At 39.2% G+C, this 22,591-nt stretch overlaps 1 protein-coding gene across 2 annotated transcripts; it reads left to right on the top strand.

Moving 5' to 3' along the window:
• The first annotated feature begins 11,102 nt into the window (after positions 1-11,102).
• On the top strand, positions 11,103-21,549 carry LOC102709740 (long chain acyl-CoA synthetase 8). 2 transcript variants are annotated; one of them, XM_006654193.3, is made up of 12 exons: positions 11,103-11,246; positions 12,775-13,364; positions 13,448-13,528; positions 14,009-14,275; positions 15,401-15,532; positions 15,616-15,789; positions 17,075-17,304; positions 17,945-18,062; positions 19,177-19,308; positions 19,385-19,519; positions 19,600-19,806; positions 20,940-21,549. In XM_006654193.3, exons 2-12 carry the CDS (start codon positions 12,825-12,827, stop codon positions 21,102-21,104), a joined length of 2,181 nt encoding a protein of 726 aa, XP_006654256.1. In that variant the 5' UTR covers positions 11,103-11,246; positions 12,775-12,824; the 3' UTR covers positions 21,105-21,549. The 2 variants fall into 2 exon arrangements, with proteins under 2 accessions (XP_006654256.1, XP_015693213.1); XM_015837727.2 differs by having other exon boundaries at positions 12,786-13,364.
• Positions 21,550-22,591: the final 1,042 nt, after the last annotated feature.

The raw sequence follows: 22,591 nt of genomic DNA on the forward strand, positions 1-22,591 counted from the left end.
CGACGTCGGTCGTCGGCTGCGAGGCGGCGCATGCCGTCGAACGCGCTCTCGTCGTCGCCGACGTGGTAGTACTTGGCCACGACGAACTTCACGCCCGGACCGCTATGCCGCGCACCTCGCCGACATGCTCACCACCGTCGCCGATGACGTCTTCGCGGGGCTCGCCTCCGCCGACCAGATCCGCAACGCCAATGCCCTCGCCTCCACGGACCCCGACGCGCCGCTCGACTGTCACGCCCAGAAATTTACACCAAATTTCTGAACAATAGCATGTATTAAATCTCGGTCCAGGCATCAGCCCGAGTACACACTATGACAACTTAATACACAGTTCCACGTCTTAAAAACAAATAAAAACAATTATCTATCGAAATGCAACGGAAAAGGAAAACAAGACTAGATCATCTAATCTTTAGCTTCAGCTGGCGAAGACGGCTCCACACCACAGGCATTCTTGACGGCGAACTGAACCTTACTTCAACCTTCGGAACAACCTTCTTCTGACACAGGCTGTGGCACTTGCTCTGGTGGGGAAAAATTAAGCAAGGCTGAGTACAAACCACCGTACTCAACAAGTAACACCCAAGAGAGGAGAATAATGAATGCAATAGGGTAACAAGGAATAGTCTAAGGTTAAATTGCACAAAGCTACAGTAATTTAGCAAAACAGTAGATAAAATAAACTGAAATAAAAGTAAAGTAAACATTTAAAATAAACATCCACTGTCCAATGTTACACCACGTTGCAACAGGCCCAAACCACTGTCGAACGTTACACCACGTAGCGACAGGGTCAACCCTCTGCCCAACGTTAAACCACGTTGCGACAGACCCAAATCACTGCCAACGTTACACCACGTTGCACAGGGTCAAACCAATTCCAAGACTAATAAAATTATTAAAGGGGTTCAACTAATCCCAGTGAGTCTGTCAGTTCGCCCAATTACCGCGGGCACGGCTATTCGAATAGTTTTACTCTGCAGAGGTGTACAACTTTACCCACAAGACATGGCTCCCAAGCATGTTACCATGCCCCAACGTATCACCACGATACCTCAGTACGGAAACCATGATAAGACCTTTCACCTAACCCTCCCTAAACAATCGTACCACACTTCAGGTTTCACCCCCTCCTTTACACCAAGTCGGGCAGTCCCCTCTTGTGCCTTAGTAGATCCGGAAGCAGCAGAGGCTTTCGTTACACCACGATTGCCCGTCCATACTCCATCACGCCTACCCTTGCCTCGGTACGTCGAATAGGGACAAGCTAGATTACGAGTCTCACCGTTGCCCATTCTGGCTTGTGGTTAGTACGTGTAAGACCTTCAGGGTTTCCTGAGAACCGGTCCTTAATTGCCATGGGCACGACTCTCAAAACCATGCACCCACAGCCCACCATAAGCAATATTTTAGTTGTATTAATCCACATCGGGAGATTAATAATGATTACAACCATTAAAGGTCTATTAAAGTTTAATCAATAATCAAATAAGAATTGGTGAGCTAGTTGAACTAAGCATGGCTAAGCATTGACTAACCCTAATTCTAGTCAAATTAACCCTGAGGATGACAATAATAATGAATGGGGATCAACGGATATATAGGTAAACGCCCAATAGATAAATAAAGTAAATACATTTGAATACAATGCATGTTTGAACGTAAAAGCGGGGGATTTTGTAATCATAGGTTCAATATGATCAAAGAAGGGTGCCACTTGCCTTGCTTAGACCCACGAGGAACTTCGGCGACGACTTCGAGAACGAACGGCACTGCGACGGGGTTAAAACCTACGACAAACAAGGCAAAACAAACAAAACAGGCTATGAAACTACTGAAACAGAGAAAGAAACTATTTTTAATGGATTCTTGGCAATTTTATGAATTTAATGAAATTTGAATGGACCTAAACGGAGACTAGATGAATTACTTATGAATTTTAGAAGTTTTCTGGGTTTTTTTAGCTAAACAGAAAAGTCCTAAATCAATTATTGCGCAATTAAAGGGGCTGCTGACATCAGCGAGGAGAGAGGAGGCGCTGACGGGTGGGGACCACCTGTCGGTGAGAGAGAGGGGGAGGGAGAGACTGACACGCGGGCCCGGGGAGGAGAGAGAGGAAGGGAGGACGCGGGGTGACTGACGAGTGGGGCCCGCTCGTCAGCGAGGCTGGAACAGAGAGGGAGGGCAGAGCGCAGCCGGCGGCGGGAGCTGCGGGCGGCACGGCGGCGGCGGCGCACGGCGACGGCGACGACGGCGCGACGGCGACGACGGCGTGACGACGACGGTTGGCGTCCGGCGGCAGCGCGTGGCGCGGGACCGAGCGCGGTGCACGGCGACGACGGCATGGGGAGAGCTCGGCGGCGACAACCGGGTGATGAGCGCGAGTGCGGACGGGCGCGGGCGGCGGCGGCTTGACGACGGCCTCGGGAGGGCGACGACGACCGCAGCGGCGATGGCGAGGAGGAGCTCCGCATGCGTCCGGCGACAGCGTGCGGCTCGGCGGCGATCGGCCGGGAAGGGGGAGAGAGGGGGGAGGAGGATGGAGGCGCTCACCGGTGGTGGCGACGAAGCGGGGGAGTCGGCGAGATCGAGGCGGAGGTGGCGACGCGGGTAGGAGCGGAAGATCGGTGGTGGCGACGGAGATCGATTGGCGACGGTGAGGAGACCGGGCGCGACGGCGACCGGGCGGCGATGGAATGCGAGGCGCTGGGGATGTTCACCGGCGAAGATGAGGGCGGCAACCGGTTGGCGACGGCGGCGCGGAGGCGGTGACGCGGCTAGACGGCGGCGAAGGTGTCCGGCAGCGAGATTGAACGGCGGCGGTGAACAGCGACGGCGCGACGGCGGCTTGGGCGGAGAGGGAAAGTGGGCGACGACGCGCGGCAGCTCGGGATTTATAGGGTGGCGGCGCCGGCTAGGGCGGGGCGGAGGTTGGAGACCGAGTCGGGCGCGACGCGGTCTCGGCGGCGGCCGTTGCGGCGGCGGCGGTTGCGGCGGCGGCGCGGACTCGGACTCGGCGCGGCGCGGCGCGGGCGCGCGGGCTGGCGGGGAGGCGGTCGCTGACAGGTGGGCCCCACCTGTCAGTGGCACGAGGGAGGAGGGAGGCGGCGCGGACTCGTGGCGCGGGCGAGCGAGCGAGCTGGGCCGGGCGGTGGCCCAGGCGGGGCGCGCGCGGGGAGGAGGAGAGAGCGGCTGGTCGGCTGGGCTGGCCGAGGGGAAATGGGCCGGCTCGGCTGGGCCGGCCCGGGAGGGAGGAAAAAGAAAAAGAAAAAGAAAAAGGGAGAGGAGGAAAATTGGACTTCGGCCCAATTTGAGAAGGAAGGGAAAAAGAAAGGAAAAAGGAGGGAAAAAGGAAAACCCCATTTTTGCCGAATTTTAAATTAATTTGTTCGGCCAAATTTTATACTTCTGCAATTTGAATTTAAATCCAGTTAGTCGATTTGCGAACCTCAATTTAATTAAATTAATTCCTTTGGAGGGATTTTTCCTGAGTTAATTAAGCCAATTGTTGTTTACGAATTTCTTTTTACGATTTTAGACTTGGGATAAAACTCCGGGCGTGACATCGACCCTGGCCAGAAGCTCGGCATCCAACTTCCCTGCGTATGCTTCAACTTCTCCTACAACAACAACAATTTTACCACAGACTATAGAGTAACCAAGTCTGTAACGAGCTTGCTCAATCAGATTAGCCATACGTTTTATTGCATTGAGTTGAGTTGCTTTAAGCTCGGTCCGTCGCCGCCGGCCTAACCCACCGCCCGCCGCCGAGCACCGGACGAGCTGCATGCTGAATAACGCCATGCATCGGACACCGCGCATGGCGCCCACGGCGGCGAGCAGCAGTTGGCTGTGGCATGTCATCACGAGTCCACGACTGGCCTGCACAGCTCCGCCGCGACGAGCGACACGGCAAGCGGGTCCGCGCTGAGCTGCTCCACGAACCACCTGCCGGGGACGACGGCGTGGTAGCACGACGGGTCGGCCGCAGCCGCCGCAAAATCAGCTGGAGCTAGGCATTCAGATGCCGCCGGTCACCGACGTGATGCTAGAGTTAGAGAGAAGAGAGAGGAGAGGGAGGGAGAGAAGGAGAGAGAAAAAATTAAAAAAAATCTGACATGTGGAATCCATTGGACGTCACGTTAGCAAAATCGGTCAAAAAATAAGTCAATACTGCCGATGGACATATTCTAAATGGATTTTATAAGTTTAGAGGTATACATTTATAATATTACGGTTAAGGGACGAAAAATAAACTCAACTTCAAGCTTAGAGACCTCTTGTAGACTTTTTCCTACTGGCAGATGCTAGTAGCTAAGTGAGAGAAGACTAATCGGGCCTCCCCGTAATTCCGCTGTCACACAGGACCGATGCGCGTGCTGATGGGTGGGAGCCCAATGAGAGCACTAGAGCAGCTTTAATTAGCAAATGGGCTCTCCAATTCTGCCCTGCTAAGCGAGACAAACTGGGCCTGCAAATTTCTTTACCTAAGGCTGACGTATATACTATTTTTAGCAGTCTGTGTGCGTACGAGAAAGAGGGAATATAGGTTAGCTATTTGGTCTGCCGAACGCGGCTAAGTTGCATAATGTCTTTACCCTGTCTCCATTTACACTTTAAACCAAGTTGTCTCACGGTCCCCCTCCATCCCGTAATATAAACAATTTTGTCTTTGATTTCATTTTAAAATACAAGGGATTTTATCATCCCGAGACAATACTTTAATCCACATCTATCAAATTTTATATTAGTTTATTTTTTACTTACCAATTTTTATACTACTTTGTTTTTCATATATTCCGCTTATACTAATTTATTTTCATAACTATCATCTTGTGTGACATGATTTGTAATTTTGCTACATCCTTGTTTTTTTTAAAAAAATGAATGTTACTATCCTCTATACTATTGGGATGGAGGAAGAACTAAGGAGGTGTTAGAAGAACCAAAAGTTTTTTTTCAAAAAAAATGTTATGATCCTATATATTAGTTCAAGTTTATTTCTAATCGTCACTGTCCCTAAAGGGGTGTTAGGAGTTGTTTGAGATAGGTCTGATTTAGAATTATAGCGTTATCTTATTTTTTATAAGTACTTGAGAGTATAAACAACTAAATGAACCACTGCAAAATGATTTTTTTATAAAAGATTAGATGACAAACGTTGATATAGAAATGTTTTACATGAAACATAACGTTTAGGAGTTTAAAACACCTACATACGGAAATCCAACTTGTATAATTAGATTAGAATACAGCCTTATGTTCAATGTCCATGCTCATCAGCATTCATCATGAGTAGGCCTTTGTTTCTACCATTGACGCAAGAGCATTCCCAGTAGATGCTTCATTTCATTCTCTACCATAAAAATAGAGTATTCCTAAAATTAGAGCATGCGAAGAGGAAAAAAAATATTACTGCAGTACATACTTTATCCCATCTGCTAAAAAAATAGAGCATCATATATACTGAATATATACTGAAGGTCTAAATATGGATGTTCTCTCCTCTCTCATATTTCAACATCCAATCACAAAAGGAACTAACAATAACAACATGAGAAAATATAGTTATAAAATATTAATAAAAAATATATAAATGTTTTGGTGGAGTGATAACTGATACAAATAGATAATCTATTTTAGATGGTTATCTAAATAATAATATAGATAATTAAGTTTAGATGAAAGGTTAGAAATACTATGACGAGCTCGACCCAAGGGACAAGGACAAGGCGGACTTATCAATCTACTAATCGCTTGACGTCCAACCATTAAGCACAAAAGCACGTTAATTGTGCCTTGAGCTTGACGACGAAGGCTGTCCTCCGCCTCGGAATCTAAGTAGACGTAAGAGTTGAAAAATCTAAACTAAAATTACACAGCAGAACTTAGATGAACGTGAACCTAATACGATATTATCGTTATTATACATGCAAAACAAAACAATATTACGTGAACAATACACTAATATATAAAAAGGACTTCAATATCTATGCTCAAACAACATGTTAGATATACCATCCAAATTTCAATACACAATATATTTAGATTATGATATTAGTTTTCTAATATGACTTCTAGTTTACTTCTACAGTGACTTAAAATTTTATAATAAGTCTTTGAGTTTTTTCTTTTATGGTTCTTAGTTTTCTCCTCTAAATACTTCTTGCAAGCTGTGTATAGAAAGGATGTGATGGCCTTGTTATTTCTTTGTATCGTAATTATCATTATTCTTATAATAGTTAATGGTGATCGATGTTGTATTTTTTCCACGCGAATTTACACTTTAAATCCGTGCCTATATCGTACGTCTATATTTTTTTCCCTAATACAACAGAACTCCCCATATATGCCGTGAAGAACGAAAGAAATTGTAGCTAAACAATTTAATCCGCTAATTTCGCCATCAATGCCTTTTTAAGTTGGTCTTTAACAATATCAATTTCACTGCATCGTAAAGCTCAATCATGCCATAATTTTTTAAGAATAACGCTAGAAATAATAGGTCCAATTCTATAAAATCAAAACTAAGCTAGTACGGAGTAGTTCAAGTACTATTGAAGTATAATATATCAAGTCGGCTTTGTGTATTAGTTGTGTGTAGCATGTGCGTTTAATAAATGAGAAAATTCTCCATGTACCCCTGAAAATTTAGTTAATCCCTTTTATATCCCTAAATTTTAATTCATCCTTATATGCTCTTGAGTTTTCATCTTAATCAACTCTATATCATTTCCATTAGTTGGCATAAATGACTTTGCGGGCGTCCTTTTGAAGATTATTGATGACAGATAAAAAAATATCTGATGTTGTGATAGTTGTTTAATGAAATAAATGATGGAATTAACTAATATAAAGTTAAAAATCTACTTTAGAAATACTAGAGGATGAACTTCTCTAAAAAAACTTTTTTTACAAAAAATACACTATTAGCTGTTCAACAAGCATGCACGCAAAAGCTAATAAAAAATCTGATAAAAAATCTAACCTCAAGAATATACACATTTTTTTGCAAAAAATACACCGCCCACTCCATAAATTTTCATGTGAAAAAAATAAAGCGATATAATCATTTAATGCAAAACTTGAAAGATAAAATTTGAATTTTTGAATTTTTTTTGATACTATGATTAAATCCATACATTAGTTTTGCTAGGAAATTAAGAACTAAAATTATATGTTGTTTAGGTTTAATTTTTTTGGAAGATGTACAAAATTCATAAAATTGGATTTTAAATTTATTCAAAAAGTTTAAAAATATTATTTAATTTGTGATAAAATAATTTCATCCCGTTTATTTTTACCGCGAACCTTTCTTAGCTACATATTCGTTGAAAAGTAATTTTCAAATTTGATGAACAACTTGATTTTTTTTACCATTATTTTTTTTGAAATTTTAATGAAATTATGTTTCATTTTTTTAGAAAAATCATAACAAATTTTTAGTAATTTATCTTATTGTTCTTTACAACCCAAATAAGCTATACACCATATATTTCTATCTTTTAGCAATATATCAATGACAATAAAGTTATTTTTATAATAACTAATGGTTAAACTAGTCAGTTAATGGAATAGATATATAAAAGATTGTTGACGTCAAAAATGCGATCCGACGTGTCACACATGAAGGCCTGTGAGTCAATCTTAAACAGCTCCAGTACAGGACCTAAATTCTTAGAATATGTGCGGACGTGCCAGTTAGTTTGATCCTGCAACTAACAAGATGATCGGTAAAACAAGCCGATCGGCTATCGAGCTGATAAGTAACTACAAATCAAGCCGATCAGACATTGTGCTACAATGGATAGCTGATAAGATGAACGATCGGCTGTTAAAAGCTTGGATCGGCTAAAAACTTGACAAAAATAAATATTAGACCAACGTAACCCGCCAAGTCACTTATTAATCTTAGCTGATCGGACGAGCCCCTCTAACCAGATCGAACTAGACGTACAGAGATTGGAGTTAACCAGACAGTATGCAATCGAGTACGATATGATTATAGGAAACATGAAGATCCATAAGACTAATAAATAAACTGACGAATTACTTGGAATAAATAATAAATCATGTGCTACGATCGGCTAAACCCAACTTACGTACGATTCTTACAAGCCAGTGCAACATAAATAACTACGATCTAAACTAAATCTAGCCGATTGATGTAGAAATACTACAGTAAAGCAATCATCTACTCTATCGATGTAAATATGATAAGCATGTATATCGGAAAAAATCATCAGCTATAGACGATGGACAAACAACCAAGATCTATAAAATACCTAGCCCAGATTGCTAAGAATAATCATAGAAGATCGGACCCAACCGAGACAGTTCAAGATTAAACCTAGAAATGTCAGGATAGATACTAAACAGATCTAGATTGCTATCAAGCCAATAAGCCGATGACTGGTAACTTATTAGCTGATACTCCGATAAAACAATGAACAAAATACACCGATCTGATATAAACCATCTGACAAACGCAAACTACTAGATCGGACTGAACCGAGATAGTAATAGATTGAATATGTCGAGCGGCAAATATCAAACCCATGTAGATCGCCCAAAGCGGTTGACCAGATCAACTTAAAACACGAAAGTGATCTAAGTTGAAACTGATACGATAACTAGCAATCACGTAGCTAGATTAAAAGATCAGACCGAACCGAGACAGTTCTAATCTAGCTGAACGATTACCGTGGCCCGACGGAACGTAGGACTTACCCCTCCGTCGGAGATCGAGACGATGCAGCCCCACGTCAGGTGCCAAGTTTCACCGGAGTTGAAACCTCGGTTAGGAGGGTGGCGATACGCCGAAATTATTTGATCTAATTGATGTGTAGATGAAAAAAATGACCCCGGGCATACATATTTATACCCTCGGGTTGAGGCTAGACCGTGTTGGACACGACATACAACTCCTAATAGGTAAAAAGAAATAACAATCTCCTAGATAGATTCTATCTCTAACACACAAGTCCCGATCGGACTCTAACAACCTTAGAGATAAAGAAAAAATCTAAACTAACTCTAATTAACAGATAAAATTAAATTACACGGACTTTGATTATTCCTGAATCTATATGTAACATTCTAGGCCCAATCGGACTCTATTTCTTATCCGATCCATACTCTATCGGCTGATTTCGAGTCGTATTCCGCATTGTCTTCTATCCGATCGCCTTGTTTCATGTCTGATTCGGTCTTTAATCACAGATTAATTCATAGCGACGATTTGCTAAAATCTGACATTAACAAATATATAAATGAAAATTTATCGATTGAATCTCAAGGATATAGAAGTGACCGGATGAAACTACAAGGTGACCGGATACAACTATAATACGTAAAGAGAATAGACCCTTAATAAATCAAGACTCACGCATAAGAACTTTAGGAGAGGGAGGGCGAGTTAAAAAAGGAGCCAAAGTTCTTTAGAATCCAAAACTGATACGGAGACTACACCCAATAGAACGCATATACTCTGCCGTAACGACCTTAGCTGACTTAAGAAGGCTATGCTTATGGACTACCAAATGAAATCACAACATTTTTTTCGCTCGTGACAGGTTTTAAGGCGCATTTGATGTAGCAACTTGGCCGTGCATTTTCTTTTAGCACGCTTTCTAAAATACTAAATAGTATATTTACTATAAAATATTCTACTACCTCCGTTTCATAACGTAAGATATTTGAATCTTTTGTTACAACGTTTTGTTACAATGTTTTAATCATTTGTTTTATTCAAAAATTTAGTACAAATATGAAACATGACAAGTTGTGTTTAAAGTTCTTTGGATAATAAAGTAGATCACAAGCAAAATAAATAATATTTTCATATTTTTTTTAAATAAGACAAATGATCAAACATTGTAACCAAAAAAGTCAAACAGAGAGTATATATGAAAGTTGTTTTAAAAAATCAAATAAACTTATTTTCAAAATTAAAATAATTAACACTCAGTTAATCATACGCTTAGCTTAGTTTTAAGTTCCGTAAAGTTAGCTCACACTTTGGCTAGATGGAACTCAGCCTAACTCGAACTAGTACATAACCGATCAAAAGAGAACAACTTTTTTATGGCAATGTCCCTACAAGGAAGAGGGGAAGAAAGAAAAGGACTGAAAAAAAAAGGCGATGAAGCAGGGGAAACTCTCATCATCACTTCAATATTACTCCGTTTTGACTGCGGTAAAAATTTAAATGGTAAAAAATAAAGGTGTTCCAATATGTAAACGGACAATTTCGTTGTTATCCTTACTTTGACGTGCAATATTAATTTAGTCATAATTGTTTGGATTTTCGTTTTGCCACTATTTTCTTAACTGAAGTAGGTTTTACCACTAATTTCGACATATGCTAATGAACCTGAAATTGTTGTAGAAAAAAAAGGAAAAACAAAAATAATGATTTTGCAAATTATGGATTTACCTTTCTACCCCCGAGATATTCTGCAAAGCGTTTTGGCTAGGAGTTTTGGTGTTGCAAATTTGTTTATATTATATCGAATTTGACATATTTGTTAGAAACACATGTATCTTATTAATATAAATATATTCACCGAAATCTGTCGGAATCGTATATAAAGTGAGGGTAAGTATAAAAAAACAATTAAGGATACATATGCTTTTCATCACCACCATCAACTTGACCATCGGAAGCAAGGATAATTATTTGCTAGTTAAAAAAAAGCAGGGAAAAGACCTACAAAACAGAGGTAAAATAATATTTGTATATAAAAGTAGGAATACCTAAATTGCCCCTATGCAAAAATTGCCAAAAGAAACAGGTATGTAAACTACGACAAGCATCGCGATTCGCAATCGCCCCGTCGAGGTGACGTGCTGCGGTGCGTGTCCATCTTCTCTTCTCCAGAAGCAGCAATTTTTCCCCGTCCAAGCTGGCCGGGTGCGATCGCGCCACGTGTCGCCCTGGCCCCGCCCACGCGTTCATCTCCGCGCTCGCGCTCCCCCGAGCAGCCCACGCGCGGGTGGGGCCCACACGCATTGCCCCGGTTACGGTACGGCACTATTATTTTTTTTGTTGGTTTTTTTTTTTCCATTCCTTTCCCTTGTAATATTCCTCCTCTTCCCCGACGGAGCCACCAACGCGACAACCCAAAGCCAAAGCAACGGAAAAATCCCGCAAGCTAGGAACCCTCCTCTCCTCCTCTCCTCCCCGCGCCGCGAGCGCAGATCCGGCCACAGCGGGAGCCGCCCCTCCTCTCGATCCGTCGCAGGTGACCCTCCTCCTCCTCCTCCTCTCCGCGCAGTTCTGCAAGCGTGGGGATCATCAGGGTGTGTGCTTGTTGTTGCTACTAGTTCCGTTTTGTTCGCGGCCCGCGCGTGTTGATTCAGGAGGGGAGGGGGCGCGTTTTAGTAGATGATTTTTTTGTATTGATCCTGGTTCGCACAAAGATAGTATAGGGTTGTATGATCCGCTTTGGTCGGTTGCTTCCCCGCACGGCGATCAGTGCAGGAGATGGAGTGATCAACACACTGAGAATTTCCTTTTTTTTTTCATAAATGCAGCCAAGTTGAATAAATTTCTCGTTCTCTATTCTTTCTATTTTTTCCCTTCCAAATACACAACCGTGTGATTTTTCCTTTTGTGCCCGAAGTTGTTAACTTGTTATGAATTGATGTCCTTTTCCGCGCACTAAGAAGGAATTGTGCTTCTATAGCATAAGAATTTCTTCCGTGCAGAGTGGGAAATTATCAGTACAACTTTAATCCTTGAATGGCCCCATGAACGCTTCTCTCTCAAGCATCCCTTATTCCTCTGTCCTACTGCTAATATTCACTAAGTGATTGTTTACTTTCTGCTTGTTTCTTAGGTAACATCATGCTATACCTTTTTTTTCCAAATGTAAATCCTTGTCTCATTCGACTTGGCTGGGAACTCGAACGACCCTTGTCCGCTTGGAGCCGGATGCTATGTTTATTGATTCATATCTTCTGTACAACTTGTCATAGATTCCTGCCACTCTACTTACTCCACTTAGAAAATGTTTCGGTCAACTTTGTTGATCTGTTCTGGATCTTTCATATCATCTTGACTATTGACCTATTGTGATATGTGTTGCTTCGTTGCATTATTGTCATGATAAAATACTTTGTGTGGTGTTCTGAGCAATACGGAGTACTATTTAGCTGCTGTTGGAGATGTGGATATATGATTTACTCAAAGAGTATAAAACTACCGAGTGCTTTACTGTTTTACTGCACTTTAGATGTTTTCTGCTCTGCATAATAAGGCTTTGTAGTATATGCTGTACTCATGCTGCCGATCCTGCTTATACCATGTTATCATTTTTAATTTTGGTAGTTGAAAACATTGCTTCTAAAAATTGTTCATTGCCAGTACTTCCCGTGCTAACTAGAGTGCTACTGTAGCGTGGAAGCATTCTCCATGCTGAACTAAGGCCATGTTTGGCTTGAGGGGGATAAGTTAACTTATCCTTGGCATAGAAAACGTAGTAATAGATTAGTACATGATTAATTAATTATTAATCATTAAAAAAATATAAAATAAATTAATATGGTTTTTTAAAATAACTTCCCTGTAGAATTTTTTTTAAAAGATACACCGTTTAGCAGTTTGGGAAGTGTGTGCGCGGAAAACGAGAGGCATAAGTTAACTTACGGGTGGCAACGAACGCGGCCTAATATAGTTATATTTGTTTCTTCTGTTCAAAGCAACTATTTATAAAATTGCGAAGATATAAGTTATTACCTATTTGCAACATACTAACATGATGGTTATAGCTTTCTTGTAGTGAAATTTGTGAAGTTAATTGTCATGAAATCTTAAAATCATGGGAAAAATTACCGGTGATAATTCAAACATGTCCATTCTTCAAAGAATTGCCACAAGTGACATGCCACTGGTGAAAGAGTATGGTCTGCCTGGAATTATTGGTGCTATTCTACTTGCTATAATTATTCCTGTCATGCTTTCTTCAATATTCAACAAAAAGGGAAAGAAAAGAGCAGTACAAGCTGATGTGGGTGGTGAGGCTGGCTTTGCCATGAGAAACAGTAGATTTTCCAATTTAGTTGAAGTTCCATGGGAAGGTGCCACTACAATGGCAGCTTTATTTGAGATGGCTAGCAAAAAGTACCCTCAACACAGGTGTCTTGGCACAAGGAAACTAATCAATAGAGAATTTGTGGAGTCACCTGATGGCAGAAAGTTTGAGAAAATGCATTTAGGTGAATATGAGTGGAATTCCTATGCAGAAGCATTTAATCGTGCATGTAATTTTGCTTCTGGTCTCATCAAGTTGGGCCACCAACAGGATAGTCGTGCTGCAATATTTGCTGATACAAGAACTGAGTGGATCATTGCTGCCCAGGTGATTATAATATGTAGTGCTACTCTCTGTATATATGTGAGAAAATATGGAGCTGTATGTCAATAATTGACTTTATTTGGCAGGGATGCTTTCGACAAAATTTAACAGTTGTAACAATATATGCATCTCTTGGTGAGGATGCACTGGTGCATTCACTGAATGAGGTACAAACCCATATGTGGCCCTTTTGTGTAGTATTTATGTATCATCGTTATATTTTATCCACTCAGAAACAAGTATGGTCCTTCTGTTTCTTTTCTTTAATTTTTAAATGTATTTTTTTACATCTGTTATCCAACCTTGCTCAGCAAATTTTAAGATGCTCGGCACTGTTTGGTGGGTGAAATGTAATACTGATGCCCATATGTTGGTTCAGGTTGTCAATATGATACTATTTTTCATCTGTTTGGTTTAAATTATTTTCTTGGTTTAGTAGCTATAACGACCTAAAATATCTTCATTAGTTGTTAGTTTATCTGAGAGAAATCTGTAGCAGTATCAATATTCAAGCAATAAACTTATAAATTGTTTCGCAAGGCTGACAAAGATGCTCTATAAGACGATTACAGTTTAAACTTGGAAGAGCTAAAATACAGCAACCATTACATGAAAATATGAAATTCTTTTTTTGTGTTAAATTTCAGACACAGGTTTCAACTCTGATATGTGATTCAAAGCAACTTAAGAAGCTACCTGCAATCAGTTCCAAGTTGCAGAGTCTTAGGCATGTTATCTATATTGAGGATGAACCTGTTGAGGCTGAGGTACTCAACCAAATGAAGCATTGGACAACATTATCTTTCGGTGAAGTTGAGGAATTGGGTAAAGGATCACATATGAATGCAAGATTACCTTCAAGCACTGATACTGCAGTTATTATGTATACAAGTGGAAGCACTGGTCTTCCCAAGGTACCCTTGTGCTCAAAGATATTTTGATTTCTTACGTCGTTATATTTCTTTTAATGACTTGGATACACAGTATGAAGAACTACAATTTCAATTGTAAGTATGACATGTTCCTTTGAAAAAAAAAATCTGCTACTATATTTTACTAGTGAATATTATGATAATTCTTGGACCTGTTTCTCAACGTACTCACAGATCGTCCTTTTGAACCGACACTCTACAATAAGTGCATAGTTGATAGTAATGATAATAAGCAGCTATGTCCATTTACTTTACTGAGGAGAAATGAAGTGAAAACAAACCCTTTCTACAAACTGAACTTATTGATACTCTCTCTTCATCTCTTTGCCTCTTCCCCAACGAGAGTTGGCTTTTCCTTTTAGTATTTTTGCAAGTGCAATCTCCCACTTGCTTATTGTGAAAGAATTAACAGGGATGGGAACAGGATAAAAACCAAACAGATCCATCAATTCTTCATCCACCCTGCACCATGAAGATGAAAGATTATCTGCTTTTTATGATAGCTTTTCATGGTAATAGAATTAACTACTACAAAGTTGAAAATCTAGTTTATAAATGTAACATCATCAACTTCTATATAGAAACTTTTTGCAAAAAAATCACTGTTTAGCAGTTTGAAAAGCGTGTGCGCAAAAGCCGAGGAATAATGTACTTAAAAAGAACGCAAGTACGCAACCATGATGTAGAATTCCATGGACTAATTCAGTGTAGAATTAAAGAAGATCTTCTATAACCATTAGACTCTAGGTTGACCCTAATATTTAGAAAATAACTCCAAATGTAGAAACTTTTTGCATTTTTCTATGTGAAAAGGATCAAATTTGAAGTTCATGATGAGAACATCATTCTACACAAACAACCCAAACTTCTTTGGATGAGTAAAAACAGTTATAGATAAAATATATGAGTTAACTGTTCGTGCTTATGAACACATTTATTTTCTTTTAACAAATTGGTCAGCACAACAAATATTTGTTTGTGCAAACTTGTATTATGGATACACGGCTATCTACTACTCTACTTTCTTTTGTCACAATGTCAATCAATTTTCATTTTTCTGTTCTTGTATCTTCTTTTAATCCTGTTTAATGGTTTCCTTTGGCATAGGGTGTAATGATTACACATGGAAACATGGTGGCCACAACTGCAGCCGTCATGACAATCATACCAAAACTTGGCACAGGGGATGTTTATCTGGCATACCTTCCGTTGGCTCATGTCTTTGAACTAGCAGCAGAGGTGATAACTTCTGCATTTCAGAGATATTCCATTAATAAGAACTGTGAATATTTCTCTGACATATTGTTGTTTTATTTGGACAGACTGTCATGTTAGCTTCTGGTGCTGCCATTGGATATGGCTCAGCTCTTACTATGACAGATACATCAAATAAAATAAAGAAGGGGACAAAAGGGGATGTTTCTGCACTGAAACCTACTCTTATGATTTCGGTCCCTGCAATTTTAGATCGCATCAGAGATGCAGTGTTTAAGAAGGTTCAAGATTCTCCTCTTAAGTGCAAACTAATGTGTTCTCATATACCATTTATGATCTATCTCAGTAGTTTGCACTATTATCTTTCCATATTTGAATCTTTGAATAGTTCTGTTATCTTTTATATGCCATTTGCATTCAGCTGCAGTGTGTATTCAATTAAAATCTCTTCAGCTGTCTTAATAATACCTAATGATGTATTAGTCATATGTTTAAATATCTACTCGCCTGTTAGCTAAAGAAAAAAATTGGACCATATGGGACCTAATATTGTTCTTGTTTTAAAATAAACAGCATTTATATGGCCATGTATTCAATTTATTTTTCTGTTACGTAATGTTTAACTTTAACACTATTCACACACGCCACATATATATTGGTCCATATTGGACATTTCCATGTCAAATTCTGAATTAGAAGGCCAAATAAGACAATAAGAACAAAGAACATATGGGATATTCTAATGTAAAGAAATGGGGGCAATTCATAAAAATATGCAGTCCAGTGTGCGGGTTGTTCGCTATGGTGATAGTGCTAGCTCTGTAGGGAGTCTGTGTGGGTTGTTTTTGTTTCTTTGTTTTAGTGGTGTCCGGTGTAAGACCTTGGCAATGGGAGGTTAGGTTTTTAATCTTGTCTTCCGCTACCTTTTTCTCCTTCTTGCTTAATGAAATGATACGTGGATCTCCTGCGTATTCTAGAAAGAAGAAAAAAACAGGCTGCGAACTTGCTGGAGGATAGGTCTATAAGACACCATCACCCCCAACTCTGTTTTAAAAGAAGTTAGGATATATATACACTTTGTTTGGTTGTTCTGTCCAGAGCTCCTAGTTTTTTTTTTATTTTTTAACTGCCACGTCAAGCGTGTCTACATAAATATATTTGGTGTTCTGGCAAGCTCAATTGGCAGAGTCAAGTACAGGCCCCAGCCAGTTATAGTGTGGTATTGAGTGGGTATTTTTGGCATGGTACATCCTTCTGTTTTGGCTCACTGCTCCAGCTGAATCTCTTGTTTATCAACCCTAGTCGTTAAATACTTAGCACCTACATTACTGCTGCACGCCTTATGTCTTGTCTAGCATAAAGTCTAACTTATATAGGTTTGTTGTCCGCACCTGGAGATTGAATTTGAAACATAATGTTTTGTTGACTTCAAATTGTAGATGCATGGCATCAAATGGTAATGTATCATGCTGGCAGAGTTAACCCTCAAATGCTATGAGTGTGCACCAAAACATGTTTTTAATATACTTTTCATCGCGAGAATTAATTCTTCAACTGTGTTTCCAGGTTGGTGAGAAGGGTGGTCTAACAAAGAGGCTGTTTGATATTGCCTATAAACGGAATCTTGCAGCTATTGAAGGGAGTTGGTTTGGATCCTGGGCTCCAGAGAGGATGATATGGGATAGCCTTATTTTTAAACCAATACGTTCCATGCTCGGCGGACGCATTAGATTTGTTCTCTGTGGTGGTGCACCTCTATCAAGTGACACACAAAGATTTATGAATATATGTCTCGGGTAATTATGTTGTCCTATCTGCATTTTCTTAAATTTAACCATTTTCGCTCAGCTTAATTCAAGTGAAGTATCTTCAATAAAACTCCAGTTGAGGTGATTTGTTGAAGAAAGTTATTTGGCAGTCACATAACATGCATCAGTTCTCACATATTTGTATTACCTTTTTTCTTTGAAAAATAAGGCTTGAATTACATAATTTCCAAAAAAGCATACAAGGAGGCAACCTTTTTTGTCTTATTGATACCAGCCCATGTTAAGTTTTCTTAAGACATTGATAACATTATTCATTTGAATGAGCTTACCTTGTGGAAAATTCAAGTTCAATCCCATACTCAAGTCGATATTGTTGGAACATACATTTGCAGGCAGTATCCTCATCAAACCTTTGGATCTATTTATTATTTATTACCTATATTTTTTTAACTTCAAATAGTTTATCAGAATTCATATTTATAGTCGAATTTTTATACTGCACTGCCACTTAGTGAATTGAAAGCTGAGAAAAGTTGAAATGTTAGATAGAGGATCGTTCTAAATTACATTGGACATGCACCATGCTATAATGAGATGAAGCTTCCTGCTATTGTATGTTGCTGCATTTCTTTGGTTCTTATGCAGTTTTGAATTACTTTTGATGCAGTGTCCCAGTGGGTCAAGGCTATGGATTAACAGAGACTTGTGCTGGAGCAGCCTTCTCTGAATGGGATGACACAAGTGTTGGTCGTGTTGGTCCACCCCTTCCTTGTTGCTATGTGAAGGTCTGTCTCACTAGTGATAGTCAGCTTGTCTAATTTATATGCATATACTACAGGTAGAAGCAATATTTATGTATTCAAAGTGATAATTAAATGAGCCTAGCAGCAATAGGATATATAGAATGGTAATAATCTGTTTAGAATATGTCTAGGGATAAATTACAATCTCACCGCCCCCTTTCCCACCAAGGCTAACAGCCATGTCTCCCACAAGACTTAATCACCTGGGGATTCCCATGGGGATATAACAACAGATAACCATTAGCTATCATCAGTGAAAAAGAACTACAAACAATAATGGGAAAATGGTTCCATACACCTATGGTTCCTCTCTGCCAAGATAGCATTTATACATGGAAATAATTAACCTTTTGCCACTCTTACATTTGGTCATAACAGATTTTCCCTTAGACCCACATGTCATAGACACATGAGAGACCACGTGTCATAGATAGTGAGTGACAAATCTGTTATCGTCAATTTCTAAGAGTGACAAAAAGTTATACATGTATACATTATAGTTCTTCATCAGTTTCAACATATTACATATATTATTATACACCCTAATGGACTATCTGCATAAAGCCAGCCATGAATCATGATAAGGACTTCTCTGTATCCGTTATTCTTATGAAGTGTACTTTACTTTCCTCATTATTTGATCCTAGTATTCGCGAGCTATACTATTTAAGATGGTTAGACTCTCTTTCTTTTATCAAACAATGTATAATGCTTCCTCTCCCCCTTCTCTGATTTTTTTTAATTTAAGTTGTAATAATTATTTTGTTTCAACACAAATAAACATTGTGTGAGTTGTATGTGGATCCAGAGGTTAGGAAAAAATGGCTTAGTGACAAGAATAAATTTGTTATCTTAAGAATGATGAAGTCTTTATAATTTCCAGTGGAACGCATGAAGTCTTTATAATTATTTAGCGTACCGCAATAGTTCTGATACACTAACAGGTTTGTTAGCAAACATTTCATCTTTATAATTATTTGACCACACCAAAATAGTTTTGATACACTGACAGGTTTATTAGCAAACCTTTCATTCTGTCGTGAGATATTTCTGTTTATTCTCTTATAATGCCTTTTCTCTGATCAAATGAATGCAGCTTGTTTCATGGGAAGAAGGTGGTTATACGATTTCGGATTCTCCAATGCCCCGAGGAGAGGTTGTAGTTGGTGGATACAGCATAACGAAAGGTTATTTCAACAATGAAGCAAAAACAAATGAGGTCTACAAGGTAATCTTTACCAAACATCCTTAGTAATCAAGTAAAAATAGTTCTCACTTCATTTTTGCCATACTGTTTACTCCAGGTGGACGACAGGGGAATGCGCTGGTTTTACACTGGAGATATTGGCCAGTTCCATCCTGATGGGTGCCTCGAGATCATTGACAGAAAAAAGGATATAGTAAAACTTCAGCATGGAGAATATGTGTCTCTTGGCAAGGTTTGGTTACAATTGTGCCTGCATTATTGGTATTCTTTTTGTTTTACAGTTGACCCCCCCTCTCTTTCTGTATTCTGCAGGTTGAATCAGCTCTAACAACTAGCAATTATGTGGATAACATAATGGTTTATGCTGATCCATTTCATAATTATTGTGTGGCATTGGTTGTGCCAGTGCACCAAGCCTTAGAGAAGTGGGCTCAAAATTCAGGGATTAACTACAGAAACTTTGATGAGCTGTGCCAGAATGATCAAGCCATTAAGGAGGTCCAGCAATCTCTATCAAAGGTTAGACTTTACTTGACGACTTCTGTGTTACATTTGAAAGATACTGTTTCCTTCCCAAAATATAAGGCATATAAGTTTTTATATGGTTTCCATTGTAGAACTTTGACCATTAATTTGTTCCACAATCTATTATCAACAACTACAGAACTACAATCATATAGTACTTGAAACAGGAATCTAGCGATACGACAGTATGACTGTAAACATATACTACTATTTTGTTAGTTTAATTATCTATATTAGTCAAAAGTTATAAAGTTTCACTTTCGATAAAACAAGGGTGTCTTATATTTTGGGACACAAATATGAAAGAACAAAAGTGATGTGCGAAAGCTGATGAATCTTACAAGCTCATCAGTGGATACACATCCCCATCTTTTCTCTTCTGCTTATAAGCCAAAATTTGAATTTTCAACTTTAAATTTAGAGTTGATTTTGGGTGTTTTACCGAAGTTTATTTTCCAGCGGTCCAGCCTTGACTTTTAAATCGCCAAGAATACATATATAAAATTTTTATTCACAAATTGTTTTTTTCGCAAATATGCCGTTTGTCTTTTTTCCATGAAAAAGCCAAACAGTTACCCTCATAAGATGGATATCACTGGCAGTAGACTTGTTTATAGAACTGTGAAGATATGATCATGCGGGAGGACATGTCTGTACGCTTCAATGTCTATTTGGTGCCACTAGTATCTTCATAACTGGAAATCAACTGGTAGCGCATTGATTGATCTTTCTCCTGTTTTTATCCTGAATTCCTGATTCTAGCCTAGTTTATCACAGATTTATGACAAAAAGTGGGTATGCCTTTATTAACCTAGTGGTTAGATGATCTTGCAAATAATATAATATTAAAAAGAATAAATCTGTCGATTTCAGAGGATTTTTCTAGCACATAAATGGAATGCAGTTTATCTTTTCACAGAGAAAAAAAAAGCACCGTCATAAAGAATGCCACATTGTCACAAAACTCCTATATGCAATCTATCGCCTTCGAGTCATTTTATTTCCTGATTAATGTCATGTAATCTATGTCGATCTTAACCAGCATATGATAGTTATATCATTCTCCATGTTAGTTACATATCATCATTCTCCATGATATCTAACGCCAATCTTTTCCAACTGTGCAGGCCGCAAAAGCAGCGAGGCTTGAAAAATTTGAAATACCAGCAAAGATTCTGTTGCTGCCTGAACCATGGACTCCAGAGTCTGGGCTGGTGACAGCTGCACTTAAATTAAAGAGAGAGCAGATAAAGACCAAATTTAAAGATGATCTAAACAAGCTCTATCACTGAACCAGCAATGTCTGTTCGGATACCATTATCTTTTGAAATAATCTTATTTTCTTTACTGGTTGTCATCTGGAAGGCTCTCTTGACGGGATGACCTGCTAACTAAATTCAGTTTGTTAATAGCACATCAGTTTGGCAGCTGCAATACTCTTCTTGAGCTACTCTGTCTGTACCAAAATATCATAATCTTTCTAGTTCAAATTTACACTAGAAAATGAGTTACTGCAGAAGGGAGGAAGTACTAGTTTACAATCTACGCTACGCCCCCGCTGCCACTAGATTCATATATAAGTGCACTCCTGTATAGGACTTGCATATCATCCCGACGCCTATAGCATCAATTGTTATAGATAGTATAATAGTTCACTCATGCAAAGGTTAATTATACTGAAAATTAACACATTTATAGTCAATATAATAGTTCACTCGTGCAATGGTTGGTTATAGATATCTACTGTGCCATTAGCTATAGATATGTACTATTGTGGTGCAGGTAGATCGACCAAATTGTGAGAGGGCGGAGCCTGGCTGTCAAAGTGATGATATAGGATTTTTTTTTCAAACCAAATGGTTTGAGACAGGTGGGTCCTCTTTTCATCGATTTTGTTTAGCGCAGTGCATGTATGTTTGCAATTTTAATTCAAAGGGCAAATGACCAAGAAAAGTTTCAAGGGCTAATACCCCACTTAATAGATATCGTGCTATCAGTTTTATGGTAAAAATGAGCTATTGATTTTACAATATGCTGATGATGCTATTTTTTCTTTACTGAAACATGATCTAGAAGAAGCCAAAAAAAAAAGAAATCTCAAACTTGTGTTAGGTCCATTTGAGAAATTTTCAGGCTTGAAAAATCAAATTTTATAAAAGTAAATTGTTTTGTTATGATAAGACAAAATAAAAAATAGATATGGAGGAGTAAGTCATGTTATTTGGTTGAGGAATAAGAAATTATCCTTTAAGATATTTAGGGATTTCAATGCATCACAAGAAGCTACCAAATAAAGATTGTCAGAGAGAATAGATGATACTTCCAAAAGAAATTAAGTAGTTTGAAAGAGAAATTTCTGCGGTTAGGGGAAGGTTGGTGTTAGTTTAGCCATGGTGGTCTCTTTCTAGTTTTTGAAAGAGAAATTTCTGCATACATGGTGGTCTCTTTCTAGCGCTGGTCTGATTGGAACCTGTACCGGGTATAGTGGATACCGTTCACATTGTTTCAGGAGCGGCAATTTAACCAGCTTGGGATCGATTGCTCATACAGCTAGCTCTTGACTCATGTAATGTGCTTCTGATAATGATGTGAATGTTCGGTTCTCACAAACAAGGTCATCACATCTGATTAGGGCAATGAGGGGGAATATCCGATATTAACTTGTTATTAATTAGTTACTACCAACTACTAGGGAGGGATCAGTGAAATAAGGATGAACGAATTCTCAAGTACTTCAAGGGTTCTAATGACCATCTTGAAAAAGATCAAATACTGAGGA

This window comes from Oryza brachyantha, chromosome 5, assembly GCF_000231095.2.
Source record: "Oryza brachyantha chromosome 5, ObraRS2, whole genome shotgun sequence".
NCBI lineage: Eukaryota > Viridiplantae > Streptophyta > Magnoliopsida > Poales > Poaceae > Oryza > Oryza brachyantha.

Excerpts from the sequence above, each read along its gene's own strand:
- LOC102709740 (XM_006654193.3), top strand. The coding sequence starts at position 12,825 with ATGGGAAAAATTACCGGTGATAATTCAAACATGTCCATTCTTCAAAGA. Across the intron at positions 13,365-13,447 it reads AGTGGATCATTGCTGCCCAG|GGATGCTTTCGACAAAATTT; the intron begins GTGATTATAATA and ends TTTATTTGGCAG. Across the intron at positions 19,807-20,939 it reads TCCAGCAATCTCTATCAAAG|GCCGCAAAAGCAGCGAGGCT; the intron begins GTTAGACTTTAC and ends CCAACTGTGCAG.